This window comes from Ruditapes philippinarum, unplaced genomic scaffold, assembly GCF_026571515.1.
Source record: "Ruditapes philippinarum isolate M1 unplaced genomic scaffold, ASM2657151v2 ctg6191_1_1_1_1, whole genome shotgun sequence".
In the NCBI taxonomy this organism is placed as follows: Eukaryota; Metazoa; Mollusca; class Bivalvia; order Venerida; family Veneridae; genus Ruditapes; species Ruditapes philippinarum.
Genome location: NW_026864625.1, coordinates 11591 through 38060, shown reverse-complemented (window position 1 = coordinate 38060; position 26470 = coordinate 11591). Strand labels below are relative to the sequence as shown.

Here is a 26470-nt window from a genome sequence, read left to right as displayed (position 1 = left end):
ATTTTTACATGACATTGATATTTTTTTTCTAAAAAATTTTAAAATTTTAACAAAACAGTTTGCAAGGGGAAGAATCAACTTTTTTTTTTATAATATCCAAGGCAAAAAAATATACGCAAATAAAAAATAAATTTTTCATTCATTTCTTTAGTTCCTTTCAAGAACTAATTTTTCCTTGCCCAAAGAGTCTGGCGTCAGACCTCTTTTCTTTTCTATCCCAAAAAATGAGGCCTTTAATTTCATATTGAAAGCATTGAAGACCCGCTTTTTGTCCCTTTTCCATTTGAGGCATAGTGCCTCATTTAAACTAAAAATTTTAAAAAATAAAAGAAAAAAAGAAAAAAAGAACACAGGCAGGTAAGAAATTTTAATAATTTTCCATTTCAGTTCTTAATAAACCTTCAACGGGAAAAATTTTTTGACAAAATTTAAAACTTAGGTGTCAAAACTTAAAAATTAAAACTAAATTAAACAAAAAAGGTAAAAGAGGGAAAAAAAGTAGGTTGTAATAGGGCAAAATAGCTACGTTATTTATTAAAAAGAAAAGTGCTTTTTGGGTCGGACACTAATAAATTTACTTCCCTTACAATTCTAAAATTTTGAATTAAACTCAGCTAGAGAAACAAAACAATACACCTGTTAAACCACCGAAGAACAAGCACGTGACCAGGTGCTCCTATTGTGCTTTATTCGCAAAAGAAAAAATCTTATTTATGCTGTTTCTGTTTAACTGTCATCCCCCTCGTCTAACAGCTTGTCTAAAGCTCAGCTGTCTCGTTTATGGTTATAATCTACTCACTGCCCATGAAGCTGAATTTACAACAAGAAGGAATTAAACTGTACAAAATTAAAAACAGTTACTGTTGATCTGCACACAAATGTACAACAAAAAAATGTTTTTAGCATAAAGTGTAGTAACAGTAGGTATCTAAGTTTTGATTGGTAATTTTGTCATATTAATGATATTGTCTTACTGATAATTTCTATAATTATTTCTCAAACTTAAATTTTCTAACATACTGTATTTATGAAATGATGAAGCTTTCCTACAACTTTTACTTCCTACATTTTTATATGTAAATTGCAGCTTTCTTTTTTAGTCAAGTTACAAACATAACAAATTTAAACATAATTTTTATACAATACCACTTCATATTTTTACTGTTAAAAAAACTTAATAGTTTCTGACAATAATAATAAATAATTGCTATAATTATGTAAAAGTTGCTTACGGTACCTGAAACTTTGACTTGGAATGATTCTGCTGTTTATCTTCTTGTCTAATGTTATAATCTACACATTCACACTTCAGTTAAAACTTCTCATTTCTATTTGCCACAACTAATAAGACTTTTAATGTATTCTTTGAGAAATCAAAAATATGCACCCTTACATTTTAAACAAAATAATATCTCCAGAATTGCTACAATACCAATCATTTCCTTTTTTCCTTTTTGCAAGCTTTAACTGACCTCAATTCCTTTGAATTCAAACTTTACAACCGTACAACTGGAAAGTTCCATTATAATTTTAAACTGTGAGGGATTATTCAAAAGCCATAGCACCCATCATTTTTAGCTCGACTATTCGATAAGAATAAGTAGAGCTATTGCAGTCACCCGAGCGTCGGCGTCGGCGTAACCACTTATGTTAAAGTTTTTGTAATAGTTCAAATATTTTCAAAGTCCATTGACATATGGCTTTGAAACTTTGCACACTTGTTCACCATCATGACCCCAACCTGTAGACAGGAGGAGGTAACTCTATCAAGCATTTTGACAGAATTATGCCCCTTTTTCGACTTAGAATTTATGTTAAAGTTTTTGTAATAGTTCAAATATTTTCAAAGTCCATAGACATATGGCTTTGAAACTTTGCACACTTGTTCACCATCATGACCCCAACCTGTAGACAGGAGGAGGTAACTCTATCAAGTATTTTGACAGAATTATGCCCTTTTTCGACTTAGAATTTACGTTAAAGTTTTTTGTAATAGTTCAAATATTTTCAAAGTCCATTGACATATGGCTTTGAAACTTTGCACACTTGTTCACCATCATGACCCCAACCTGTAGACAGGAGGAGGTAACTCTATCAAGCATTTTGACAGAATTATGCCCCTTTTTCGACTTAGAATTTCCGTTAAAGTTTTTTGTAATAGTTCAAATATTTTCAAAGTCCATAGACATATGGCTTTGAAACTTTGCACACTTGTTCAACATCATGACCCCAACCTGTAGACAGCAGGAGGTAAACTCTATTAAGCATTTTGACAGAATTATGCCCCTTTTTCGACTTAGAATTTACGTTAAAGTTTTTGTAATAGTTCAAATATTTTCAAAGTCCATTGACATATGGCTTTGAAACTTTGCACACTTGTTCAACATCATGACCCCCAACCTGTAAACAGGAGGAGGTAACTCTATCAAGCATTTTGACAGAATTATGCCCCTTTTTCGACTTAGAATTTACGTTAAAGTTTTTGTAATAGTTCAAATATTTTCAAAGTCCATTGACATATGGCTTTGAAACTTTGCACACTTGTTCACCATCATGACCCCAACCTGTAAACAGGAGGAGGTAACTGTATCAGGCATTTTTTTTACTATCAAGCACTAAGAATAGTCGAGCATGCTGTCCTACCGACAGCTCTTGTATTTTTTACATTCATTTGAATGTATAAACTATGTCTAATACCTAAATAGATTGAGTAGAAATAAGTTTTTGAAAGATAATTTAGCATGCTATTTTAACACAGATTCTACATATAACATGTATAATGTTGCCTCTCCCAAAATAATCAAATGGAACAGTCTGGTCAGCTTGAGTAAACTATTAACCCCCATGCAGAGATTACTAGATAAGAGGGCAGTAGTTTTATCAGATCTGTGTTGTATGCCTTGTTGTTAAATCTTAGAGGATGCAGACACTATTTACTAGCTAGTATTTACTTATCCTGATTATGAGAAATTATCAGACATTATTAGCTATAATTTACTTTTCACACAATTATTTTTACAAAAGATTTAAAGCCTCTGAAAGGCATACTATATTGTGTATGTATAATAAGCAAGCACAGTGCTTCATTATCTTGAAGGCTGATCTATTTTTTATGTATATTTATTAAATAGCATTTAAATATTATTGTTAACAAGTTTGATTCATGTTTGTTTTTCTTTAAAATACATAACTCTCTCCTGCAAAGTTATGGAGTTTTTAAGTCAAATTTTACATCCCTAAAGAAAAGTACTGAAAAAAAGAAAGAAAAAATGGAAAATAAAGTAACCCCATACTTTTCTTATTTTTTTGCTCTTAATTAATTATGTGTGTTTTACGCCTGGAAAAGTGATTTTACGTCCAATTTCAGTGTCTTTTCCTGCTACTTTACAGCTGGAATTATAATACCAGTATGGGCAGTGACTTTGTATCAGAATTGTGTTCATGGCATTTTAGTATTGCATATAAAAGATTTTTAAGAAATACGAGCTTCTGATAAATTTTCCAACTGTTCAACTTTAATTTATTCTATTTTTGATAAAAAGTTCACTTGATGCTTTGATAAAAACTAGAATCAGATTTATTTCAGTTTGGAGTTTTAACTTAAATAAATCTTATAAATCCTGCAATGCACAATCATTTCTCAGTTTTTTCCACCAATTTTTATGCCACCCAGAAAATAGTTAAAGAGTTTCCCTTTTCGACTAAAAGTTATTCACAAAATTTTCTAAGATTTTTTCCACTAATTTGCCACCCAGAAAATAGTTAGAGTTTCACTTTTCCACTAAAAGCCACTCATTTTCCACCTTCAAAATAAACTAAGTTTCATTTTGCACCAATTTCCACCTTTTTGCCACCATGAAAAAAGTCTATGTTCAAATTTCCACTCAATGCCACCTAAATGCCACCAAAGGATAGTGGCGTTTGGTGGTAATTTTGCCACTACAGTGGAAAAAGAGTGGAATTTTGTCACTTTCCAGTTAATTTCACCTTTTTTACACTTAATGCCACCCTTTTCAGTGGAAATAGCTGGCAAGTAGTAGCAAATCTAGGGACGGGAATCTACATGTACATTCCTATTATAATCTGCATGTAACATTTAACTTTTATTTCCATTTTGAATTACAGACAATGGCTTTGGGTAATCAAGTTGGAAGGATATTTGTCTGGGACATTGATGTTGAAGATCCTGTTCTAGCAAAGTAAGTATTGACATGTAATTTACATATGTATCTTTTAAGCTTTATTCTATGAACAAGTGTGAATACACCTAGTCTTTACAAGTGAATCTAATTGATATAAAGCCAACAGTCTTCAAAGGGTTAAATCTGTTTGTCAATATATTTTTGCTTTTGCTGAAGTTGCCTGTCTTTTAAATTGAAGCTTTTTTTCGTGTTTGGTACAATATAAAAAATTGTCTGATTTTACTTCAAGAGTAGTTCAAATGTATTTCCGCTATTAGTGTGGTAACCGTTTGACGATTATGGTATAAATTGTCTTATTGTACGGATCATTAATTTCTACAAACCAAAGTCACAACAATGCTGTAATGATAGTATAGCAACTCACCAACTATATGTACACGGTGCATGAACACTTATATTCCTTTTCAAAACAAGTTAATGCCATCAGGTAAATAGCTGGACAGCTTACTTACATGAAACAATAAATTACTATTTGCTTACATGTAGACAACATTGATTGTTATTTTCCCTTATCTAATGCCGGACTATTTACTATGTTTTACAGATGTTCTGTGCTGACTCATCCCAAGTGTTACTCTGCCGTCAGACAGACGTGTTTCTCTCCTAACGGTGACACTCTACTTGCCGTGTGCGACGATGGGTCAATATGGTGCTGGGATAAAGTGAAATGAAATATTTAGTTATGACATATTTTGGTTCAATTAGGTTTTGAAAATTTACTAAGATTCGATGCTTCTTTCTGCAGAAGTTTAGACCTGAAGTGCAACTATACTGATGTATGGACATATTTTGCAATATTATTGTGTTCAACTCTACAGCTTTCTAGATGTTAAGATTATTTTTTGCAAAATGTTCTAATTAAAACATCATTAATATCAATAATTTAAATCCAAATTAAATTGTTAGTTTTGGTAAACAAGAGGGCCATGATGGCCCTGAGGTCGCTCACCTGTATATAGCCCACCCCAACCCCCGGGCCAATTTTTACCCAAGGGCTTTTATTTGTTTATTTAAACAGACTTGGTAGACACCCATAAGAAGATGTTTCATGCTAAACATCTAGGTTCTAGCTCATTGGGTTTTTTAAAAGAAGATTTTTAAAGTTTTTACTATACACATATAGTTAAAAACAATAAAACCCCTGGGGCAGGGCCAGTTTTGACCCCCAGGCTTTTATTTGAACAAACTTTGTAGATATTTACTTAAAGATGTTTCATGCTTAATATCTAAACTCTAGCTATTTGGGTTTTTTCAAAGAAGATTTTTAAGTTTTTGCTATAAACATATAAGGAAAATCAATGACCCCCTGCCCCCCCAGGGCGGGGCCAGTTTGCCAGTTTTGACCCCGGGGCTTTTATTTGAACACACTTGGTAGACACCCATTAGAACATGTTTCATGCTAAATATCTTAGCTCTAGCTCTTTGAGTTCTTTAAAAGAAGATTTTTTAAGATTTTACTATATGCATATAGGGAAAATCAATCACCCCCTGGGGCGGGGCCAATTTTGACCCCAGGGCTTTTATTTGAACAAACTTGGTAGACACTCATTAGAAGATGTTTCATGCTAAATATCTTAGCTCTAGCTCTTTGAGTTCTTTAAAAGAAGATTTTTTAAGTTTTTACTATATGTATATAGGGAAAATCTATGATCCCCTGGGGCGGGGTCAGTTTTGACCCCAGGGCTTTTATTTGAACAAACTTGGTAGACATTCACTAGAAGATGTTTCATGCCAAATATCTAAGCTCTAGCTCTTATGGTTCTTTAAAAGAAGATTTTTTTAAGTTTTTACTATATGCATATAGGGAAAATCAATGACCCCCCGGGGCGGGGCCAATTTTGACCCCAGGGCTTTTATTTGAACAAACTTGGTAGACACTCACTAGAAAATGTTTCATGCCAAATATCTAAGCTCTAGCTCTTAGGGTTGTTTAAAAGAAGATATTTAAAGATTTTTCTTTCCGTTGCCATGGCAACCAGAGTTCTGCATGGAATTAAATTCTTTGAACAATTTTTAAAGGTGACCACCAAAGGAACATTCCTGTGAAGTTTGGATGAAATTGGCTCAGTGGTTTGTGAGGAGATGTCATTTAAAGCAAAAGTTTACGGACGGACGACGGACGGACGGACGGACGACGGCCGGACGCCGGACGAAAAGCGATCACAAAAGCTCACCCTGTCACTTTGTGACAGGTGAGCTAAAAATGAACTTTTAAGAATTGATTTCTTAATAGGACTACAATGAGGTATTTGACTTCGCAAGACTTGATTTTTTATTTTTTACTATTTGATGAAGCTCTAGACTACTTGTGTGCAAAATTTCACCTGTTTTTCAAATATAATCATTTATTACTATGTATTTTCACCCAAAAATGAAATAGGTGTAAACACTTTTTATTCAAATCCTGCTAAGAAAAACACAATTGATTTCCAATTTGCTTCTGATTATCTTTTTTTTTACCTTTTTCATATATTTTTTTCATTGTAAGAGCACTTGTTGATCCATGTAAGAATTTTTTATGTTTTTATGCTGGAGCTCCTTTAAAAGCTTTTTTATATGCCCGAAAGGGCATATTATGTTATACCCCCTGGCGTCTGTCTGTCTGTCCGTCCGTCCGTTAGCAATTTGGTTTCCGGAGCATAACTTAATTTCCATTTGGCCCACAATGTTAAAACTTCATAGGATGATTGTCCATATTGGGTAGAAGACCCCTATTGATTTTGGGGTCAAAAGTCAAGGTCACTATGACCTTAAAACTGAAAACAGTTTCCGGAGCATAACTTAAGTTCCATTCGACCCACAATGTTCAAACTTCATAGGATGATTGTCCATATTGGGTAGAAGACCCCTATTGATTTTAGGGTCACAAGGTCAAAGGTCACTATTACCTTGATACTGAAAACAGTTTCCGGACCTTAACTTAAGTTCCAATTGACCCACAATGTTCAAACTTCATAGGATGATTGTCCATAGTGGGTAGAAGACCCCTATTGATTTTGGGGTCAAAAGGTCAAAGTCACTATGACCTTAAAACTGAAAACAGTTTCCGGAGCATAACTTAAGTTCCATTGGAACCACAAAGTTCAAACTTCATTGGATGATTGTCCATATTGGGTAGAAGACCCCTATTGATTTTGAGGTCACAAGGTCAAAGTCACTATTACCTTGATACTGGAAACAGTTTCCGGAGCATAACTTAAGTTCTATTTGGCCCACAGTGTTCAAACTTCATAGGATGATTGTCCATATTGGGTAGAAAACCCCTATTGATTTTGGGGTCACAAGGTCAAAGTCACTATTACCTTGATACTGAAAACAGTTTCCGGAGCATAACTTAAGTTCCAATTGACCCACAATGTTCAAACTTCATAGGATGATTGTCCATATTGGATAGAAGACCTCTATTGATTTTTGGGTCACAAGGTCAAAGTCACTATTACCTTGATACTGGAAACAGGTTCCGGAGCATAACTTAAGTTCTATTTGGCCCACAGTGTTCAAACTTCATAGGATGATTGTCCATATTGGGTAGAAGACCCCTATTGATTTTGGGGTCAAAAGGTCAAGGGCACTATATCCTTAAAACTGAAAACAGTTTCTGGAGCATAACTTAAGTTCCAATTGGCCCACAATATTCAATTTTCATAGGATGATTGTCCATATTGTCAAAAAAAACCTATTGATTTTGGGGTCACTAGGTCAAGGTCACAATTACCTTAAAACCAAAAACAGTTTCCGGAGCATAACGTAAGTTCCATTTGGCCCACAATATTCAAACTTCATAGGATGATTGTCTATATTGTGTAGAAGACCCCTATTGATTTTGGGGTCACAAGGTCAAAGGTCAAAGTCACTTTTACCTTAATACTGAAAAGAGTTTCTAGAGCATAATTAAAGTTCCAATTGGCCCACAATATTCAAACTTCTTAGGATGATTGTCCATATAAGGTAGAAGACCCCTATTGAATTTGGGGTCACAAGGTCATAGGTTAAGGTCATTATTAATAACTTAAGTATAAATCAACCTACAGCTGTAAAATTTTATATGATGAACAGCGAATTCCCATGTCTTACGAAAGCTTCATCCTTACTAAAAAAAAAACACTTTCGGGCATATAATGCTCCGCCTAGCGGTGCTCTTGTTAGACATTGTGCAGGACAAGAATCAGTATGACATTTTATTTGATCAGATGAATCTCAGAATCTGCTATGTTACTGATCTTTTATGACATTGACTTAAAAAAATAAAACTTTTTTAAACAAAATATACTATCTACTTATCACTATCAGCCACTTAATGTCAACATACATGAAAGAATCGTGCTACAATTTTAAAGAACTAAGCTATAATATGTTAAACAAGAGAATGTTTTAAAAGAACTGTTAGACCAATTTTAGTCAAGCAGATTTATTTAAATGATATTGAGAAACAACCAAAAAAGGATGTGAAGTTTTAAATAATTCTGACCAGAAATGAGATAGAGGTTTTGATATTTTAGTGTGATTTTGATGACTATTCTTTTATGCTGACACTTTTTTTCGGTTTATCAAGATGGATCCAAAGATGCACATCCTCTTCTGATAACAAAGTTATTCATGTTATAAAAACAACAAAATCAACAATCTATACACAGCACTTTTATTGTACATACATGTAATTCACTTGCTTACAGATGATAATATGGTAGTATCTTATACAGATGATTTTTGTTCAAAGCATAAACATAATAATAGCATGATGAAATTATTAAAGTTTTAAACAATAAATTCAAAGTCCTTAATTGACTTTTTTTTTCTGAAAACATACATACAAAAACACAAAACAAACAAAAAATACCTAGAAACAATGTTTCCCAAAAATCAGGATTAAAAACACATTGTTGTTCTATTAAAAACATATGCTGGTTTGAAAAAATAAACAATTTCTAATCTCCTTCAGGAGTATTGACCTTGATCTACTATATCTATAGCTGATATCTTGAAAGAGACTTTGTCTAAATGCAAATATTAAATCATTGCTTATTACGAATGATAAAAGAAACAAAAGATGATCTCCTTCAAAAGTGATCTACCTTGATCTACTATATCTATAGTAGATATCTCTAGAGAGACTTTATCAATTTGCAAAAATTGTATCATTCCAGTTATTAAAGACTTGGATAAAAGAAACAAAAGATGGCCCAGCATGCTTCACTTTTTACAGTGCTGATGGTAAACTGCAAATTTCCTAAGAAAAAATATAATATTAATTAAGTTTCATATCAACCTTTTAAAAAAAGATGTGGCAGGCAGAACTCATTGATGTGCATCCAAATATAAAGTTTTAAAATCATAATTCCAGTTATTAACTGTAAATAGAAAACTTAAGAAAAAAAATATAAAAGTTAACAAAGGTCCATGTGACCTTGACCTCTTGACCCAAAATAGACATGGCAAGTACTTGACCCAAAATAGACATGGCAAGTAGGACTGATCAAGGTGCATGTATATACCTTCTGCCCTAAAAATGGGTCACACCACATATCACTTTTCAATTGAAATAGCTTTGTTGTATTAAAATTATTGACTATAAATGAAAAGTATACTAAAAAGGATTACAGTGTGGCAATTCCACGTGACATTGACATCATTTTCGGCATCATTTCCAAGACAAATGTTGCTCGATTCGGAAAAGAAAATAGCCGTAAATATTTTATTTCTGTACCAATTTCTTTGGGATATGCACCAGTCTACGGGGGAAAATATAAGCTTTCCATAGAATATTGGATCTTCGTCAGTTTATAAGCCGTTTTATCAAACACTTTGCATAACCTTGGAAGTTGCTTGTATTAGAGCGGGCTTCAGTTGCAAGCTATTTCGTTTTCTGGCCTTTACTTTAAAATTGATGTTTAAAAGATCCAATTTCAGTTTAATTCACATTTTCTAACTAACAGACAAATAAAACAGAGACATTCCACATATTCAACCTTCACCTGTCCTCATGATATTGGTTACTGTAATACATATCTGCAATATGACTCATTTTTGTATAAACAAGTTTTATACTATCAATCTATGACTATATGAGGTGATGTCTGCATCACTTAAGCTTCCTTCATATGATGATATCACAACCATGACATATTATTTTTTCCCCAATGTTCTATAGTCCTTCACTGATATTCAATAACTTTGCTTCCAGTAAATTGTGAAAGAACATTGGAAAGAGGGATAAACCCTTGACTATTTGTTTCCAGTGAAATATTTGACTGAGCATTAAAACAAAGATGGAAGCTGGTGATATACACACACAACCTGGAATGAAATGCCCGAAGGTAAAATCCGAGACATTATCCTGACTTTATCTTGGACACATGGCATGTCTGCCTCCATCTATGGGTATCTGGGCTCCGGTGATAAACGAAGCATTCTCTGATGCCAGGAACGCTATCATAGCAGATACCTCTTCCACCTGACCAGGACGCCCCAGGGCATGGGTAAACTTTGTTCTATCCAAAAACTGTAAAATAAAGCCAAACAACATGAGCTAACTTTTTTACACAAGAAAGACTTTTTTCAATTGAGTTATACATAAAATAATCAGTAATATTACATTATTTTGTAAAGGAACAGTCCATTCAAGGTTAAGGAGATTTCAATATCAAAATACAAAATTGAGCTACCAAAAGTATAAAGTCTAGTTATATTAGTGGCACTTTCAGTAAATTCGAGTTAAATGTGAAAATAAAAATACAGTGAAGCTTAACATATTTTCAAATATAGACTAGGAGAGCATATTTCACAAAATGACAATATTTTGGACAATTTTTTACTGTAACTTGTTCTGAGACACTATCAAAAGTTAACCAATCAATTTCTACATACCTGCTTTTAACGGACAGGTATTACTTAAAAAGTATTTCTCTGGTAAATCCTACCTTACAATGAAACTTTATACACCTTTCATATGTGTATAAAAAACATAACAGCAAAAAAAAATTTAATAATAAGAAATGAGAGAAAATATTCCTGTTTACATAATTGGAAGATATAAGAAAAGGATTTAGATAACTAATGACCTAGTAAACACTCAGTGGATAGACAAATTTACTTCTTGTTTTTTCAATAAATATACAAGTTATCATATAGGTTCCCAAGAAAGGTACAATGAACAGAAGTACCAGGTGCTTGTAAATCACAAGATTATGATACACATTGAATTGTACAGGCTTGCAAGACATGATACTGTAGTTTTGTTTATCCACCGTGATACAGGGTAAATTAAATATTTTACCATTTGGTAGGCTTCATCATCCAGACCTCCACGCTTGTGTATTTCTGTAATTATTACACCTGGACTGAAATTGTAACAATGATAATTAATCAAGTTGATCTCACAAAGGCAAAAAGATACCTATACAGTAATGTGTCACACAAATCTACATGATATGATCATTTGTGCCATACATGAATCATAATGTTAAATGCTACCTATATTTCATGTTTTAACAATTCAATACATAGGTTCATATAGTTCATCTGTAAAGAGTCCAGGGCTTCTATTAAGTTCCAAAATTTGGAAGTCAGAGACTGCAAAATATTTGATACTGGAGGTAAAGGAAAAGGGTTATATTTTGGAAGTCACAAGCCAAAATCAGGAGTAAAGATTCGCAAACTTCCACTAATGGAAGCTCTGAAAGACAAAATACAATTTCAAATTTGAAGTATGGAAAAACTGAACTAAAATATCGTTTTGGAAAGGCTGAAAAAATACCTAGTTTTAGAGCTTTACCTGCTGAAGCTGATGAGCCTTAATTTATGCAGTTTGACTAGCTCTACACTAATTTAAACACTTACTTTCTAAATTTTTATCTGGATATCCCCAAAATTGATAATAAACTGTCCAAAAAATAGAAGTCCAAAATCCATTTAAACAATTTATGGGTTTTCAACTCTATATGCTTTAAAGCAGCAAGACCAAGAGAGCTTAATATACTTACTTTACACTGTTAACTCTCACTTGCTTAGGTGCCAAATCTGAAACAGTAAAGTGTTCAATGAAGTTTTCTCTGCAAACAAACATATCTATAACATAAATGTACGCTACCGCATGTTGCTACAACAAAGTTCAAAACATGGCTTATTTTCAGGGGAAAATAGGAATATCTACTTTAACTCTAAATGCTCTTGACATACTGACCTGAAACACCATTGAATAATAAGATCCAAAGTACATAACAACACAACAAATACTTCGGGAGAAAAAAAATCAACCAAAAGTATCAGTCTCAAGCAATGTAAGATTGAATCTCTTACCTAAGGCACAACATCTAGTGAATTGGTCAACAGCACTTTTTGACATGTTATATGCCAGCACATTCGGAAACTGAAACAAGGAAATATCTTAAGGTTCAATTTCTATGAAAAAAAGAAAAGAAATCAAAGAGAAATATCTATGTTAAATTAAAAATTTTAAATTCATCTCTTGCACCACTATTAAAGTTGTTTACATGCTCAGTTTGTAAAACATATAAACCACATCTTAATCTGAAAGCTGTGAATTAACTTGTCTAAAAGGCTGGAACAGGCCATCTATGATATTTGTATATTTCAAAATTTGTTTAGACTGGCTGGAGGAGAAAGATAGTTTGGTTTTAAATTGCTGGCCATTAGGATGACTAGTACATGTTCTTGAAAAATTAGATGTCATCCGATGACAAACAACTAATCCTCATTTAAAAATTGGTTATACCAGGGCATTTCTCCCCCACTCCCAATGCAAAATAACTTCTTTTTCCCTCCAGATAAAAAAATATTTCAAACAAATACCAGAAAATGAAACTGAAAATGAAATAACTCTTCTGCATTGTTCCTTAAAAGGTGCAATAGGTGATATGATCAGACATAAGTCATGTATACTGTATGGTTAAAATTTCCCAATTTAAGCCAGTGGCCCATTCTCAAAATAGCTAGAAAAAGGTCCTTATACAAATATACTTACAGATCTTATACCATTTACACTGGATACATTTACAATGCTCCCTTTAGTCTGTACCAGATGTGGAACAGCTAACATTGTTATATGGTACATGGCCCTAAAACAGAAATATTATAATGAATTCATAATACTTTGAACTAAGCTATTTTATTATCTTATAGGTACTTGTAATATAACATCTTTGTGAATGTATACCTCTATAAAACTGATTGTAAATGGTACAACATAAGCGAGAATGGAAGGCCTATATGTATCACAACACCTTAACAACAAAGACATCAATAATCTAGAAAATCAGTTATCATTAATTTTATTTCTCAAGGTTAAAACATGTGTAAGCCACTACATTCATATTTAACATGACAATAAAACTATTGTTCAAAACATTAGTTTCAGCTTGCGACAAAAACTAAATGAACAAGCTAATGACATAATAGCACACCAACCTTATTTCTGAGTTATAAAAGGATCATGCAAGAATTTCACAAAGGACTATAATTAATGATGGCCCTTGTTTGAAAATTTAAGTGGATATATCCAGTGGTCATTGACTTTTTCATGCAAGAGTTATGGTCCTTGTTTAAAATTTCAAGTGGATTTATTCAGTGGTCACAGATTAATTCAGTCAAAATTCATGCTAGACTTATGTCCCATGTTTGAAATTTCAAGTGGATATATTCAGTGATTGTGGATTTACCCATGCAAAACTTGAACCAGAAGTCTTTTAAGATCATAAAAATGTACAAATCAGTTATAATCCGTGTAGGACAATCATAAACAAGAGCTGTCACAGGAGACAGCGAAGCTCGACTAATAAAGTACTGGACGCAGTAAGGAGGACAAAGCTATGAAAGAAAAATCAATTATGTATAATTATGTATTAAGTTATAGTAAAAAAATAATATTTGTTAACATAAATTCCAAGATCAAGGGGAATAATTCTAGAAATAGTCATGCTAGAGTTATGGACCTTGCCACACAACATTTGTGTAATGATAAGAAATATATATTTGAAGTAGATAGATTAAAAAATAAAGAAGTTATTATATTTCTTAAAGAAAATCCTAAGTTCAAAGAGAGATAAATCTGTAAATATTGCTTCAAGAGTTATGAACATTGTCACATAAAATGTAATTGATGATAAGGAATAAGTATTTGAAGTTTGAGGTAGATTCCTTTAAAAATAAAAAAGTTAAAATAAAAAATAACATTTTTCTAGTAAATAAATCTAAGTTTATGGGGAGATAATTCTTGCAATATTGGTGCTAGAGTTATGAACCTTGTCACATAAGATGTGGATGATGATAACGTAAATATATTTGAAGTATGAAGTTGATCCCTTTAGAAATAAATAAGTTACAGTAAAAAATAATATTTTGTATGGAAAATTCTAAAATCAAAGGGAGATAAATCTGAAAATATCGGTGCTAGAGTTATGAACCTTGTCACATTAGATGGGGATGATGATAACGTAAATATATTTGAAGTATGAGGTTGATCCCTTAAGAAATAAAGAAGAAACAGTAAAAAATAGTATTTTTTGAGGAAAATTCTAAGTTCAAGGGGAGATAAATCTGAAAATATTGGTGCTAGAGTTATGAACCTTGTCACATAAGATGGGGATGATGATAAGGTACATATATCTGAAGTATGAGGTTGATCCCTTAAGAAATAAAGAAGAAACAGTAAGAAATAGTATTTTTTGAGGAAAATTCTAAGTTCAAGGGGAGATAAATCTGAAAATATTGGTGCTAGAGTTATAAACCTTGTCACATAAGATGGGGATGATGATAAGGTACATATATTTGAAGTATGAGGTTGATCCCTTAAGAAATAAAGAAGTATCAGTAACAAGAGCTGTCGGTAGGACAGCAACGCTCGACTATTCTTAGTGCTTGATAGTAAAAAAAATGCTTGATACAGTTACCTCCTCCTGTTTACAGGTTGGGGTCATGATGGTGAACAAGTGTGCAAAGTTTCAAAGCCATATGTCAATGGACTTTGAAAATATTTGAACTATTACAAAAACTTTAACGTAAATTCTAAGTCGAAAAAGGGGCATAATTCTGTCAAAATGCTTGATAGAGTTACCTCCTCCTGTTTACAGGTTGGGGTCATGATGTTGAACAAGTGTGCAAAGTTTCAAAGCCATATGTCAATGGACTTTGAAAATATTTGAACTATTACAAAAACTTTAACGTAAATTCTAAGTCGAACAAGAGCTGTCGGTAGGACAGCAACGCTCGACTATTCTTAGTGCTTGATAGTAAAAAAAAATGCTTGATACAGTTACCTCCTCCTGTTTACAGGTTGGGGTCATGATGGTGAACAAGTGTGCAAAGTTTCAAAGCCATATGTCAATGGACTTTGAAAATATTTGAACTATTACAAAAACTTTAACGTAAATTCTAAGTCGAACAAGAGCTGTCGGTAGGACAGCAACGCTCGACTATTCTTAGTGCTTGATAGTAAAAAAAAATGCTTGATACAGTTACCTCCTCCTGTTTACAGGTTGGGGTCATGATGGTGAACAAGTGTGCAAAGTTTCAAAGCCATATGTCAATGGACTTTGAAAATATTTGAACTATTACAAAAACTTTAACGTAAATTCTAAGTCGAAAAAGGGGCATAATTCTGTCAAAATGCTTGATACAGTTACCTCCTCCTGTCTACAGGTTGGGGTCATGATGGTGAACAAGTGTGCAAAGTTTCAAAGCCATATGTCAATGGACTTTGAAAATATTTGAACTATTACAAAAACTTTAACGTAAATTCTAAGTCGAAAAAGGGGCATAATTCTGTCAAAATGATTGATACAGTTACCTCCTCCTGTCTACAGGTCGGGGTCATGATGGTGAACAAGTGTGCAAAGTTTCAAAGCCATATGTCAATGGACTTTGAAAATATTTGAACTATTACAAAAACTTTAACGTAAATTCTAAGTCGAAAAAGGGGCATAATTCTGTCAAAATGCTTGATAGAGTTACCTCCTCCTGTCTACAGGTTTGGGTTATGATGGTGAACAAGTGTGCAAAGTTTCAAAGCCATATGTCTATGGACTTTGAAAATATTTGAACTATTACAAAAACTTTAACATAAGTGGTTACGCCGACGCGGACGCCGACGCGGATGCCGACGCTCGGGTGACTGCAATAGCTCTACTTATTCTTATCGAATAGTCGAGCTAAAAAGGGGCATAATTCTGTCAAAATGCTTGATAGAGTTACCTCCTCTTGTCTACAGGTTGGGGTCATGATGGTGAACAAGTGTGCAAAGTTTCAAAGCCATATGTCAATGGACTTTGAAAATATTTGAACTATTACAAAAACTTTAACGTAAATTCTAAGTCGAAAAAGGGGCATAATTCTGTCAAAATGCTTGATAGAGTTACCTCCTCTTGTCTACAGGTTGGGGTCATGATGGTGAACAAGTGTGCAAAGTTTCAAAGCCATATGTCAATGGACTTTGAAAATATTTGAACTATTACAAAAACTTTAACATAAATTCTAAGTCGAAAAAGGGGCATAATTCTGTCAAAATGCTTGATAGAGTTACCTCCTCTTGTCTACAGGTTGGGGTCATGATGGTGAACAAGTGTGCAAAGTTTCAAAGCCATATGTCTATGGACTTTGAAAATATTTGAACTATTACAAAAACTTTAACATAAGTGGTTACGCCGACGCCGACGCTCGGGTGACTGCAATAGCTCTACTTATTCTTATCGAATAGTCGAGCTAAAAAATAGTATTTTTTAAGGAAAATTCTAAGTTCAAGGCGAGATAAATCTGAAAATATTGGTGCTAGAGTTATGAACCTTGTCACATAAGATGTGGTTGATGATAAGGAACATATATTTGAAGTTTGAAGTTGATACCTTAAGAAATGACAAAGTTATAGTGAAAAATATTTTACTGCACCAAAACTTTAATCTAAAATCTGGACGCGGACGCGGATGCCGACGCCGGGGCGAGTAGGACAGCTCTCCATATACTTCGTATAGTCGAGCTAAAAATTATGATACAGGTGTTCAGTTTCAAGTTAGTACTTTCACAGGTTGTTCAGACAAAAAGTTGTGTGCATAACTGTTCCAATAATGCTGTCACAAGTGCGAGTAAGATAGACCAATCATTCTGGATAGAAATCTAAAAGAAATCTTGCAAGGAAATACATCTAAAAGTCTTTTCATTATAAGCATTAAAAGTGTTCTACAGGGTGATAAAATAATGCAAGTACAAGAATACACTGGAAGCTTTGCAAGTTCACAAGCTATCCAAAGCTTACTTACATTGCTAGCTATTACAATAATTGTACAGTTGCATTAGTTTTTTTTTCAGGACTTCCAAAATATATACCTATAAAAATATATAGATAGTAACTATACTAGTGTTCTGTAACAGTACTAAGCTGTTACCTGCTAGTACATGTTCTATAAATTCTTATGATAATCACCTGAATCAACTTTCAGGACTTAGAAAAAAAGTTAATTGGCCCAAAATAGAATGTATGTAATACTATTAAAAAAATATGCGGATTGTAATCAGTATCATATGTGACAACAAACCATGGAATAATTTCAGATATGGAGGTTGTTGACAAGTGTGAGATAAAATGTCCAATATAACATATCGATATCTATATATAACAGGTAATAAATTGTTATAGAACAAAATATCTTCAAAATATTCATCATAAAAAATGTTTAAACAAAATCACTTAAAACTTTTTCAACATTTTTTTCAAGAAATTTTTTATAAGAATATCCAAAAGATAAATTTCTATTATTTTTTATCTAGACCTATATTTGAAAATCTTACGAAAAAAACGTGTCCATTGTAGACCAATTCACTTTCTGTCTAATTATCACTGTAAATGGTATAAATACTATGTCTAACTCTACATTCTGTTTATGATACACAATGCATGAAAAATACACAGCAATAGTGAAATGGTTAACACCTGACATTGATATTCATAATCCAGTCAAACTGTTCCAAACTTGTGTTTTCTATTGTGCCAAGTTCACCAATACCAGCATTATTCACCTGTGTAATAATGTAAATTTATCAATCAATCAATCAATCTAGAACATTTGTAAAGAACAGTTTAACACTAGTGAATGTGAAGATTAACTGATTAATTGACAATTTGAATTTCAGCCCCTGGCCCCCAACCCCCACAATCTAACAAAACTGAAGCATTCATCATTTCATCAGGCCTTCAAAATCTGCATGCAATAAGCCCTATGCTTTTTATCAAATAATATCTATGGAGGGTAGTATTTGTATATGCAACAAACACTGATCATTAAAAGATCTAATTAATATTTGAAGTTTCTTTTGCCAACATTTAAATCACATAAATCCCATCAATAAGAGTATGATTGATTAATATGAACATTTTCCAGCTTGACTGAGGTAAAGAAAGGCACCAGGACAGTATATTTTTTCACAAGATAACAAAAGCTGTCCGAGAAGAAGTGCCATACACTTTGCTCAATTCTTATTTAAAAACTGCAAATTTTCCAAAGAAAGAGATAATTTGAATTAAAGGACACATTGATTTGACATTTTACATGGACATGACAGGCACAACTTCAAAGTCTGCAGTTAGTGTCACGGCTGAAAACAATATGCATTGTAAATGAAAAATTCGTTGTAATTGTCACCTTCAACTTTGACCTTTTGACCTTAAAATGAATATGGTAAGTAGATGTAAACAAGGTAAATCACATGCATCTAGCTTAAAGTTCCTATGTCAATGCATTCTAATGTAATGGCCAGTTTATGTTTTGTTGTTACAGGTCCCCGTGATCTTGACCTTAGACTTATAAGTATGACAAAATGGGTTGCGGGAGACCTACTACATACAAAGTTTGAACTTCATAGGTCAATGCACTTTGATAGAATGATTTATCTTTTGTGATTACTGATTGCAGGTCCTAGTGACCTTGACCTGAAAATTGGTGGGACAGGTAGAACTCATCAAAGTACATCTACATGTACATACAAAGTTTTAAGTTACTAGGTCAATGCACTTGGATCTTTGTTGTCACAGGTCCTTGTGTTGTCATATTTTTCAAAGCTAAATTTTGAATCCTCAATGCTTCATTAAGACAATTTTTTCATCATAATATTTCAAATAAATTACAAGCAAGAAACAGTTTCTTAATTTACATGTATATATTTATATCAGACATGTATAAAAATTTTGTTATTATGAAAACCCTTATCTTCTTACTGTTCCCATTGTAATAGCCAAAAAGGTTTAGTGAACAATGGTTATATATTGTTAAACTATGGGTAGGAGTGAAACTCAAATTCTCTGATATAATGTTAAATGAGCAGCGCCATGACAAAAACCATGTATTGCTTTTGCGACCAGCATGGATCCAGACCAGCCTGCGCATCCGCACAGTCTGATCAGGATCCATGCTGTTTGCTTACAAACCCTAAAACAAGTAGAGAAACTGATAGCGAACAGTATGGATCCTGATCAGACTGCATGGATGCGCAGGCTGGTCTGGATCCATGCTGGTTGCAAACACATTATGTTGGTTTTGTCATGGCGTGGCTCAAATTAAGTTGAAATCACCAATCATCACCTGACATTTGTATTCATGATCTTGTCATATTGTTCTAGTGATGTATTCTCTATTGTTCCAAGTTCCACAATGCCTGCACTGTTAACCTGAGCCATGAAGATACACATTTAAGTTATAAAAAAAATCATAGAAAATATTTTATGATTTATAAAAATCATAGAAATTATTTTATGATTTATACAAAGAATCCTATGAAACAATCTAATGATCAAGAAAAATGTCCATAGAAACTTTTGTATAATTTGTAAGAAAAATATAATTCATAACAACCATTTTAAACAAGAGAGTCATGATGGCCCTGGATCTCTCACCTAAGATACAATGCTAAAAATGGTTACATTTTCATTGTCATTTTTGACCAAAGCTGTATAAATTTTTTTTAAAACATTTGTAGACTTCAGGTATGAAATACTACAAGCCAAATATCAAAGCTCTGGGAATTGTTGTTTATGCATCAGAAAATCATTCCTGTAAAGTTTTGTCAAAATCCCTCCAGTAGTTTAGGAGATGTTGTTCAAAGAAATAGTGGAGAATGACAGACACACAGCAATCACAACAGCTCACCTCTGAGGACTTTATGGTAAGGTTATTTAACAAGAGGGCCACGATGGCACTGAAATCACTCACCTGTATATAGGCCCCTGGGCCAAGGCTTATTTTAAACCAAGGGCTTTTATTTGAACAAACTTGGTAGACACCCATTAGAAGATGTTTCATGAATAAATATCTAAGCTCTAGCTCTGTGGGGTTTTCTTAAAAATTTTTTTTTAAGTTTTTACTATACACATAGAGGGAAAAACAATGACCCCCCCCCCCCCCCAGGAGGGGCCAATTTTGACCCCAGGGTTTTTATTTGAACAAACTTGGTAGACATTCACTATAAGATATTTCATGCATAGTATCTAAACTCTAGCTCTTTGGGTTTTTTATAAGAAGATTTTTTAAGTTTTTACTATACACATATAATGAAAATCAATAAATCTTCGGGCGGGGCCAATTTTAACCCAAGGGCCCTTATTTGAACTAACTTGGTAGGCACACATTAGAAGATGTTTCATATTTATATCTAAGCTTTAGCTATTTTGAGTTTTTAAAAGAAGATTTTTTTTAGTTTTTACTATATACAAATATGGAAAATCAATGACCCCCAGGGTCAAAACAGTAGCCACTAGTGTTAACAAGATTTATCTATTTTTAGCTCCTATGACCTAGTTTTTCATCCGAGATGACCCATGTTCGAACTCACCTAAGCAATTACCTAGACAAGCATCCTGACCAAGTCTGATAAATTGAGTCAAAAATGTGACCACTAGAGTGTTTTAAGGTTTTTCCATCTTTGGGCGGTGTGACTTAGTTTTTGACCACAGGTGACCCATATTCAAACTTTCACCTAGAAATCATCAAAACAAACTTTCTGACCAATTTCCAGGATTTTTTTATCAGAACAGTAGCCACTAGAGTGTTAACAATACTTTTCTTTTTTTAGCTCCTGTGACCCTGTCTTTTATTCAAAATTCAGAGCAATTACTTAGACAAGCATTATGACAAAGTTTGATGATGATTGAGGCAAAATTGTGACCACTAGTGTGTTAATAAGGTTTTTCCATAATTGAGCGGTGTGGCCTAGTTTTTTACCCAAGATTTTTCTATTTTAAGCTCCTATGACCTAGTTTTTCATCCCAGATAATCCATGTTCAAACTCATCCCAGAAATTACCTAGACAAGCATCCTGACAAAGTTGATGATGATTGAGGCAAAAATGTGACCGCTAGAGTGTTAACGAACAAATGTGGACAGACATTCAACGATCCTAAAAGCTCACCCTGAGCAAGCTCAGGTGAGTTAAAAAACTTGTGCCTTGAATGAAGGTCACGGTCTGTCTGGTTAACTTGAAGGTCTATTCTAAAAGATTGTTGTGTTCAAGTTTGAAGACAATCCATTCAAAAATAACACAGATATAGCCATGCATAGCAAAAATCAGCAAAAATCGAGCAAAATTTAGACAGGAAAATTCACCAACAGGAACACTACCATGACAGTAACAAAAACCTCTATTTTTTTCTTTGAAAATGAATTCAAGCAAAAAAATGATAATATTCTGAAATAAACCATCAGCATCAATGCCATTAATAGGATTCATGGTCAAATTTAAGTACATGAAAATGGTTAAATGGTCCTGTAGAATTTTGTATCAAATACAAAAATTTATTCAAAGAAGGATAAAATCAATATGCCACCCCCAACCCATTTCTGATGATGTACGGGCATAAAAACAAATTAAGTCACTATCTGTTATATTAATACAAAAAAGGCACTAAGCAAAGTTAACATGTCTACTATTGTATATTAAATAAATGTGATACAAGTTTAATACTACTGTTTGATTTTATGCCTACATATCTTATACACAGAACAAGATTAAATTTAGATAACAATGTTACCAGAATATCAAGTCGTCCATAGTGCTTTACAGCTTCGTTAACAATTCTCTTCACATCTTCCTCTATTGTTAGATCTCCAGGAAGACATAGTACCTATAACATACAAAGCATCTTTTACTGGCAGTTAATAAACTTTTTATAAAAGTTCCAGTGAGCAAGCAGTGTATTGAACAAAAAATTATCAAAAGACTGGGGTGGTACAGGGTTGTTCTTTAACTTGTATGGTTATAGAACTGTGGATATTATATAATTAGGGAACTAATGATAAGGGATAACTAAAAAAGTTTCTCACCACTAAATTAAATGGAAATATTTTATTTAAGTGATTTAAATTGTGGAACATGTCCACAATATCACACCTTGTTTCCTCCAAGTTTTTCACATTCATCACCATGTTTGTTGAGGTTATCTTCGTTTCTACCTGTGAGAGCCAGTCTAGCACCAAGTTTGGCAAACATGTGGGCTGTACCTGCACCAATTCCGGAGCTAGCTCCTGTGTAACAAATCATTTAATCATTTTTATAACTATATATATTTATATATATATATGTTGCAGCTACTTGTGAAAATACGACCAAATAAACAGCCAACTTTAGATGTCCTTTACTGGCCAGGACAGTAGATTCTGATTATCAGATATCTGAACAACAGTCAAAGCCAGGTGGGGGCAATGCTTATTTATTTTTATTTAAATAGCAAACAAATAAACAGTTTAAACAATTTTTTTTTTAAAAATTAAGAAAATAAAGTGTTCCCTTTTTATTTTTATAGGTCTGTCAAGTCACTCTTGTTGTTTTGTCCAAGTACATTATCATACATTGTATGAATCATAAACAAAATTCAGTACTTTGACCTTGATGTTCAATGTCATTTAAAGGTCAAGGTCAATTCAACCTTTTTAAAGAAGGTCTTGTCCAAATTGTAGTTTTGTCAAAATGTAAATATAATCAAATTATTCATTACCAAGTTTAGCAAAAAGTGAAAATTAAAAAATTTAACCATTAAGGTCAAGGTCATAAAAGAGACAAGGTCAATTTAAGTTTGATATACAGTTGAGTTCACACTAAACTTCCCACCCTTGTACACTTCTAGCGCACTAGAGCTGAACTAGAAGTGCACACCGTGTGCACTTCTAGTGCACTAGACCATATGACCAGGCTGGCCAGGGAAGGTGACAGCAATTTCAATAATTTGCAATAATTTGACCTTTTGGGTCATTTATTAGGTGGGAAGGTGGGTGTGTGGGTGGGAATATAAGTGGGTTGGTGGGTAGATGGGTGGGTGGTGGGATGGGTAGGGTAGATAGCCTTTAATATATGAAGATACTTAATTGTAATTAAATGTAGAAATCAATCAACAATCATAGCACACCTGCAATATAACATTAATAACAATTATTACACAGGTACTTGAAACCATAGGTGTTCGACGCGTTGATTGGTCACTACCCCCCCCCCCCCCTTCCAACTCGCCCCCCCCCCTCACCAACTCTACAACCCTCCTACCTCTCAAAACAATGTAAAATGTAAAAAAAAATTCATTTGAAACATGTTTAAATATTTGGTATATGCTTTTAATTCAATTACCTTCATCTCCCACAAAAAATAAAAAAAATGATACATATATATTTAGTATTTTTCAGCACTCATCTTAATATGAACTCCATAACTCAAACATTTTTTCATGCGGCGAGTTGCATACCTTTGAGGGGGGGGGGGTAAGTTGGCCCGGGGGTAGTGACCAATCAACGCGCCGAACACCTATGGGCCGATTCGACTAATTTTGGGGCTGGTTCGTGACGTGTGACCGATTTAACTATTATTGTTTCAAAGATACTTCTCTGTATGTAATGACAACGATTAAACTTGTTTACAAAAAAAAATTCTACTTGAAACACATAAACATTAAATAAAACCCATCTAACCAGTAATTAGAGCAACTTTTCCATCTAATCTCGCCAAACCGAAAGCACTGTCCGCCATGTTTGGGTTTTACTAATTGACGGTCTCCGGTCTTCGCAATACCGTCGAAAAGACCGTCGAGTTTTATAATCGGGATATTTGTTTGTTTTGCATGCATGAGAGCTAGTGTTCACGAGTGAAATATAATTTAAGATTAGATATAAAAGAAATAAATTTTCTATTTAATTATTTCATGAATGTTTTTTATTCAGATATAGTCCGGCTACAGTGAAATCACACTGCGACAATATCAAAACATAATTAGATAATAAAAATGTCTATCCTGGAACATACGATACGTCCCAGGTCTATCTATCTACTTCCCACTGAAAAGCATGCAATAGAGATAAATATTTTATCGCATATGTTCATTTTTAAAAAGTAAATTATTCCAGCGATTCAAAGTATATACATGTACTGTATAGATAAAATTGTCATGATTTGGCACCATGAATTCTTGAGAATTAATTAACGCATTTCGTTACATGAAAAAATCAGTACGTAATTTAAAAACGCTAAGGAGCATGAACTAAGTATTTTATATGAAATTCATATGTTCTGCATAAAAACATTATGTACTGTATCTGTGTCTTTAGCATTACGTACATATGTTTATTATCTAGAGCAGGATAACACTAGCTGTTCTTAAACACATATTAGCCTACTAATGTTTTTATTATATATATAAAAAAATTCTGACGGCATACCTCTGTAGCCGTGACAATTTTTCTTCACTGGGCAGCTTGGTTGTGGTATTGTGAGCTTACGTCCCCAAGCTTACCATTGGTTGTGCTGACATTCTTAATTTACACGGTGATAGGGCGTTTACCACAACTTTTCCGCGCAACGTCAAAATATCATACTTCTGACCGTGACACCGTATATTTCTGGACAAAATATTAATGGCGGGATAACCAAATTGCAGGTAATAACATCTGTGTATTCATAGTATTGTGTTCGAGGTCCGTATCCGAAGACTGACGGAAAGGACCGAGTAGTTGCGATTGCTACCCACCAGCAGTCCGGAGTTTTCATGGTGGCGAATTTAGACAGTGTTACAACAGAAAAAATTAGATGGCTAACATATTATATTTTGGGCCTCATTTAACTTAGATAATGTTGATGACAGTATATAATTCATCAAGAACAGTGGAATCGAGATTTAAGCCTCAAATATGACTGATTTACTATATATCAAAGAATACGAAAATTCACTAGGCCGACACCATCAATGGTAATTTAAAATTACACGGACCAAAAAGCACTATAGAAAGAGCATCGAAACACGATCGAGGCTATCGATTTGTACGAGGGGGCATAGCCCCCGAATATATTGATCAGACTGTCGAGCGTTTTGATGTTCTTTCTCTTTTGTATCACAGTCAAACATAAAAGCACGTTCCCTGTTGTCACAATATTAAACCCAAGAAAAAAGAAACCAATCGAGGAGCATCTGAATATGATATTTCTATCGCCTTCCCTTTCTCTGCTGTTACAATAAGTATAAACAACAGCAAAAATGAGTCGATCAATGGGCATGCCCTGGAGTGCGGGTGGGTAACTAATACCTGCACTGTAGTTAACACACTGTGCATGTATATGTATACGATTTAACTCTGACACATTTTCAACAGAAAAGTCTCCAAACTAAGATACAAGATAAAAATAGTAAACTATATTGAATGGGCAGTGCCGCAGTGGTCAATACAGAAACCATAATTCTATACCACATAATTCTATACCACATAAGCACCCACACTCAAACATATTTCAGCATTTTTTGATAAATTGAATTATAAACAGTGATATAGACACTCAATTTCGATTAAATCATCATATGTATGTATATATATATGTATGTATGTACATATTTGAGTACATGTCTGATAACTTATAAACGTTGTATTCAGGGGAAATTAACAATTTTTTATTGTGCAAAATGAAATTCACGATCACAAACCATAGGCCTATATAATCTCAAGGCATAGATCTGTATGATTCCGATAACATTGTGCTATGACTTTCTGTTCTGATGAGAACTTTATGAATAGTACGGAAGCACAGAGTGGACATGCCGATTTTTTCTCTCCTCCTATCTCGTGGCCACGAGATATAACTAACTAAAAAGCAAAAAACAAACCAAAAACAAATGCTATCTCGTTCCCACGAGATAAAACTTAGAAAGAAAAAAAAAACCCTATCTCGTGGCCTCGAGATATAACTCAGAAAGAAACCCTAAAACAAGAAAACAACACTTCTCGTTCGAGAAATAATTCAGGAAAACAAAC

General features: G+C 33.4%; 1 protein-coding gene and 1 long non-coding RNA gene across 3 annotated transcripts; one reads left to right on the top strand and one right to left on the bottom strand.

The window, feature by feature from the left end:
• The first annotated feature begins 4062 nt into the window (after positions 1–4062).
• On the top strand, positions 4063–8467 carry LOC132726303 (uncharacterized). Its single transcript, XR_009625174.1, has 3 exons — positions 4063–4199; positions 4747–5113; positions 6400–8467. It is a non-coding gene; the product is annotated as an uncharacterized LOC132726303 (long non-coding RNA).
• Positions 8468–8825: 358 nt separating this feature from the next.
• On the bottom strand, positions 8826–24266 carry LOC132726301 (3-oxoacyl-[acyl-carrier-protein] reductase FabG-like). 2 transcript variants are annotated; one of them, XM_060711608.1, is made up of 9 exons: positions 24146–24266; positions 22581–22714; positions 22222–22314; positions 19781–19866; positions 13183–13276; positions 12498–12567; positions 12182–12218; positions 11476–11539; positions 8826–10701 (listed from the first exon to the last, which is right to left on the bottom strand). In XM_060711608.1, exons 1-9 carry the CDS (start codon positions 24201–24203, stop codon positions 10543–10545), a joined length of 795 nt encoding a protein of 264 aa, XP_060567591.1. In that variant the 5' UTR covers positions 24204–24266; the 3' UTR covers positions 8826–10542. The 2 variants fall into 2 exon arrangements, with proteins under 2 accessions (XP_060567591.1, XP_060567592.1); XM_060711609.1 differs by lacking the exon at positions 19781–19866 and adding an exon at positions 18136–18221.
• Between the last annotated feature and the right edge of the window lie 2204 nt (positions 24267–26470).

What these genes read in the sequence shown, in the direction of transcription:
- LOC132726301 (XM_060711608.1), bottom strand. Translation starts at nt 24,203, where the DNA reads ATGGCGGACAGTGCTTTCGGTTTGGCGAGATTAGATGGAAAAGTTGCT. An exon ending in GTGAGAGTTAACAGTGTAAA is followed by an intron (nt 11,540 to 12,181) that starts GTAAGTATATTA and finishes TTACAATTTCAG; the next exon opens with TCCAGGTGTAATAATTACAG. An exon ending in ATGATGAAGCCTACCAAATG is followed by an intron (nt 10,702 to 11,475) that starts GTAAAATATTTA and finishes TTTATTTTACAG; the next exon opens with TTTTTGGATAGAACAAAGTT.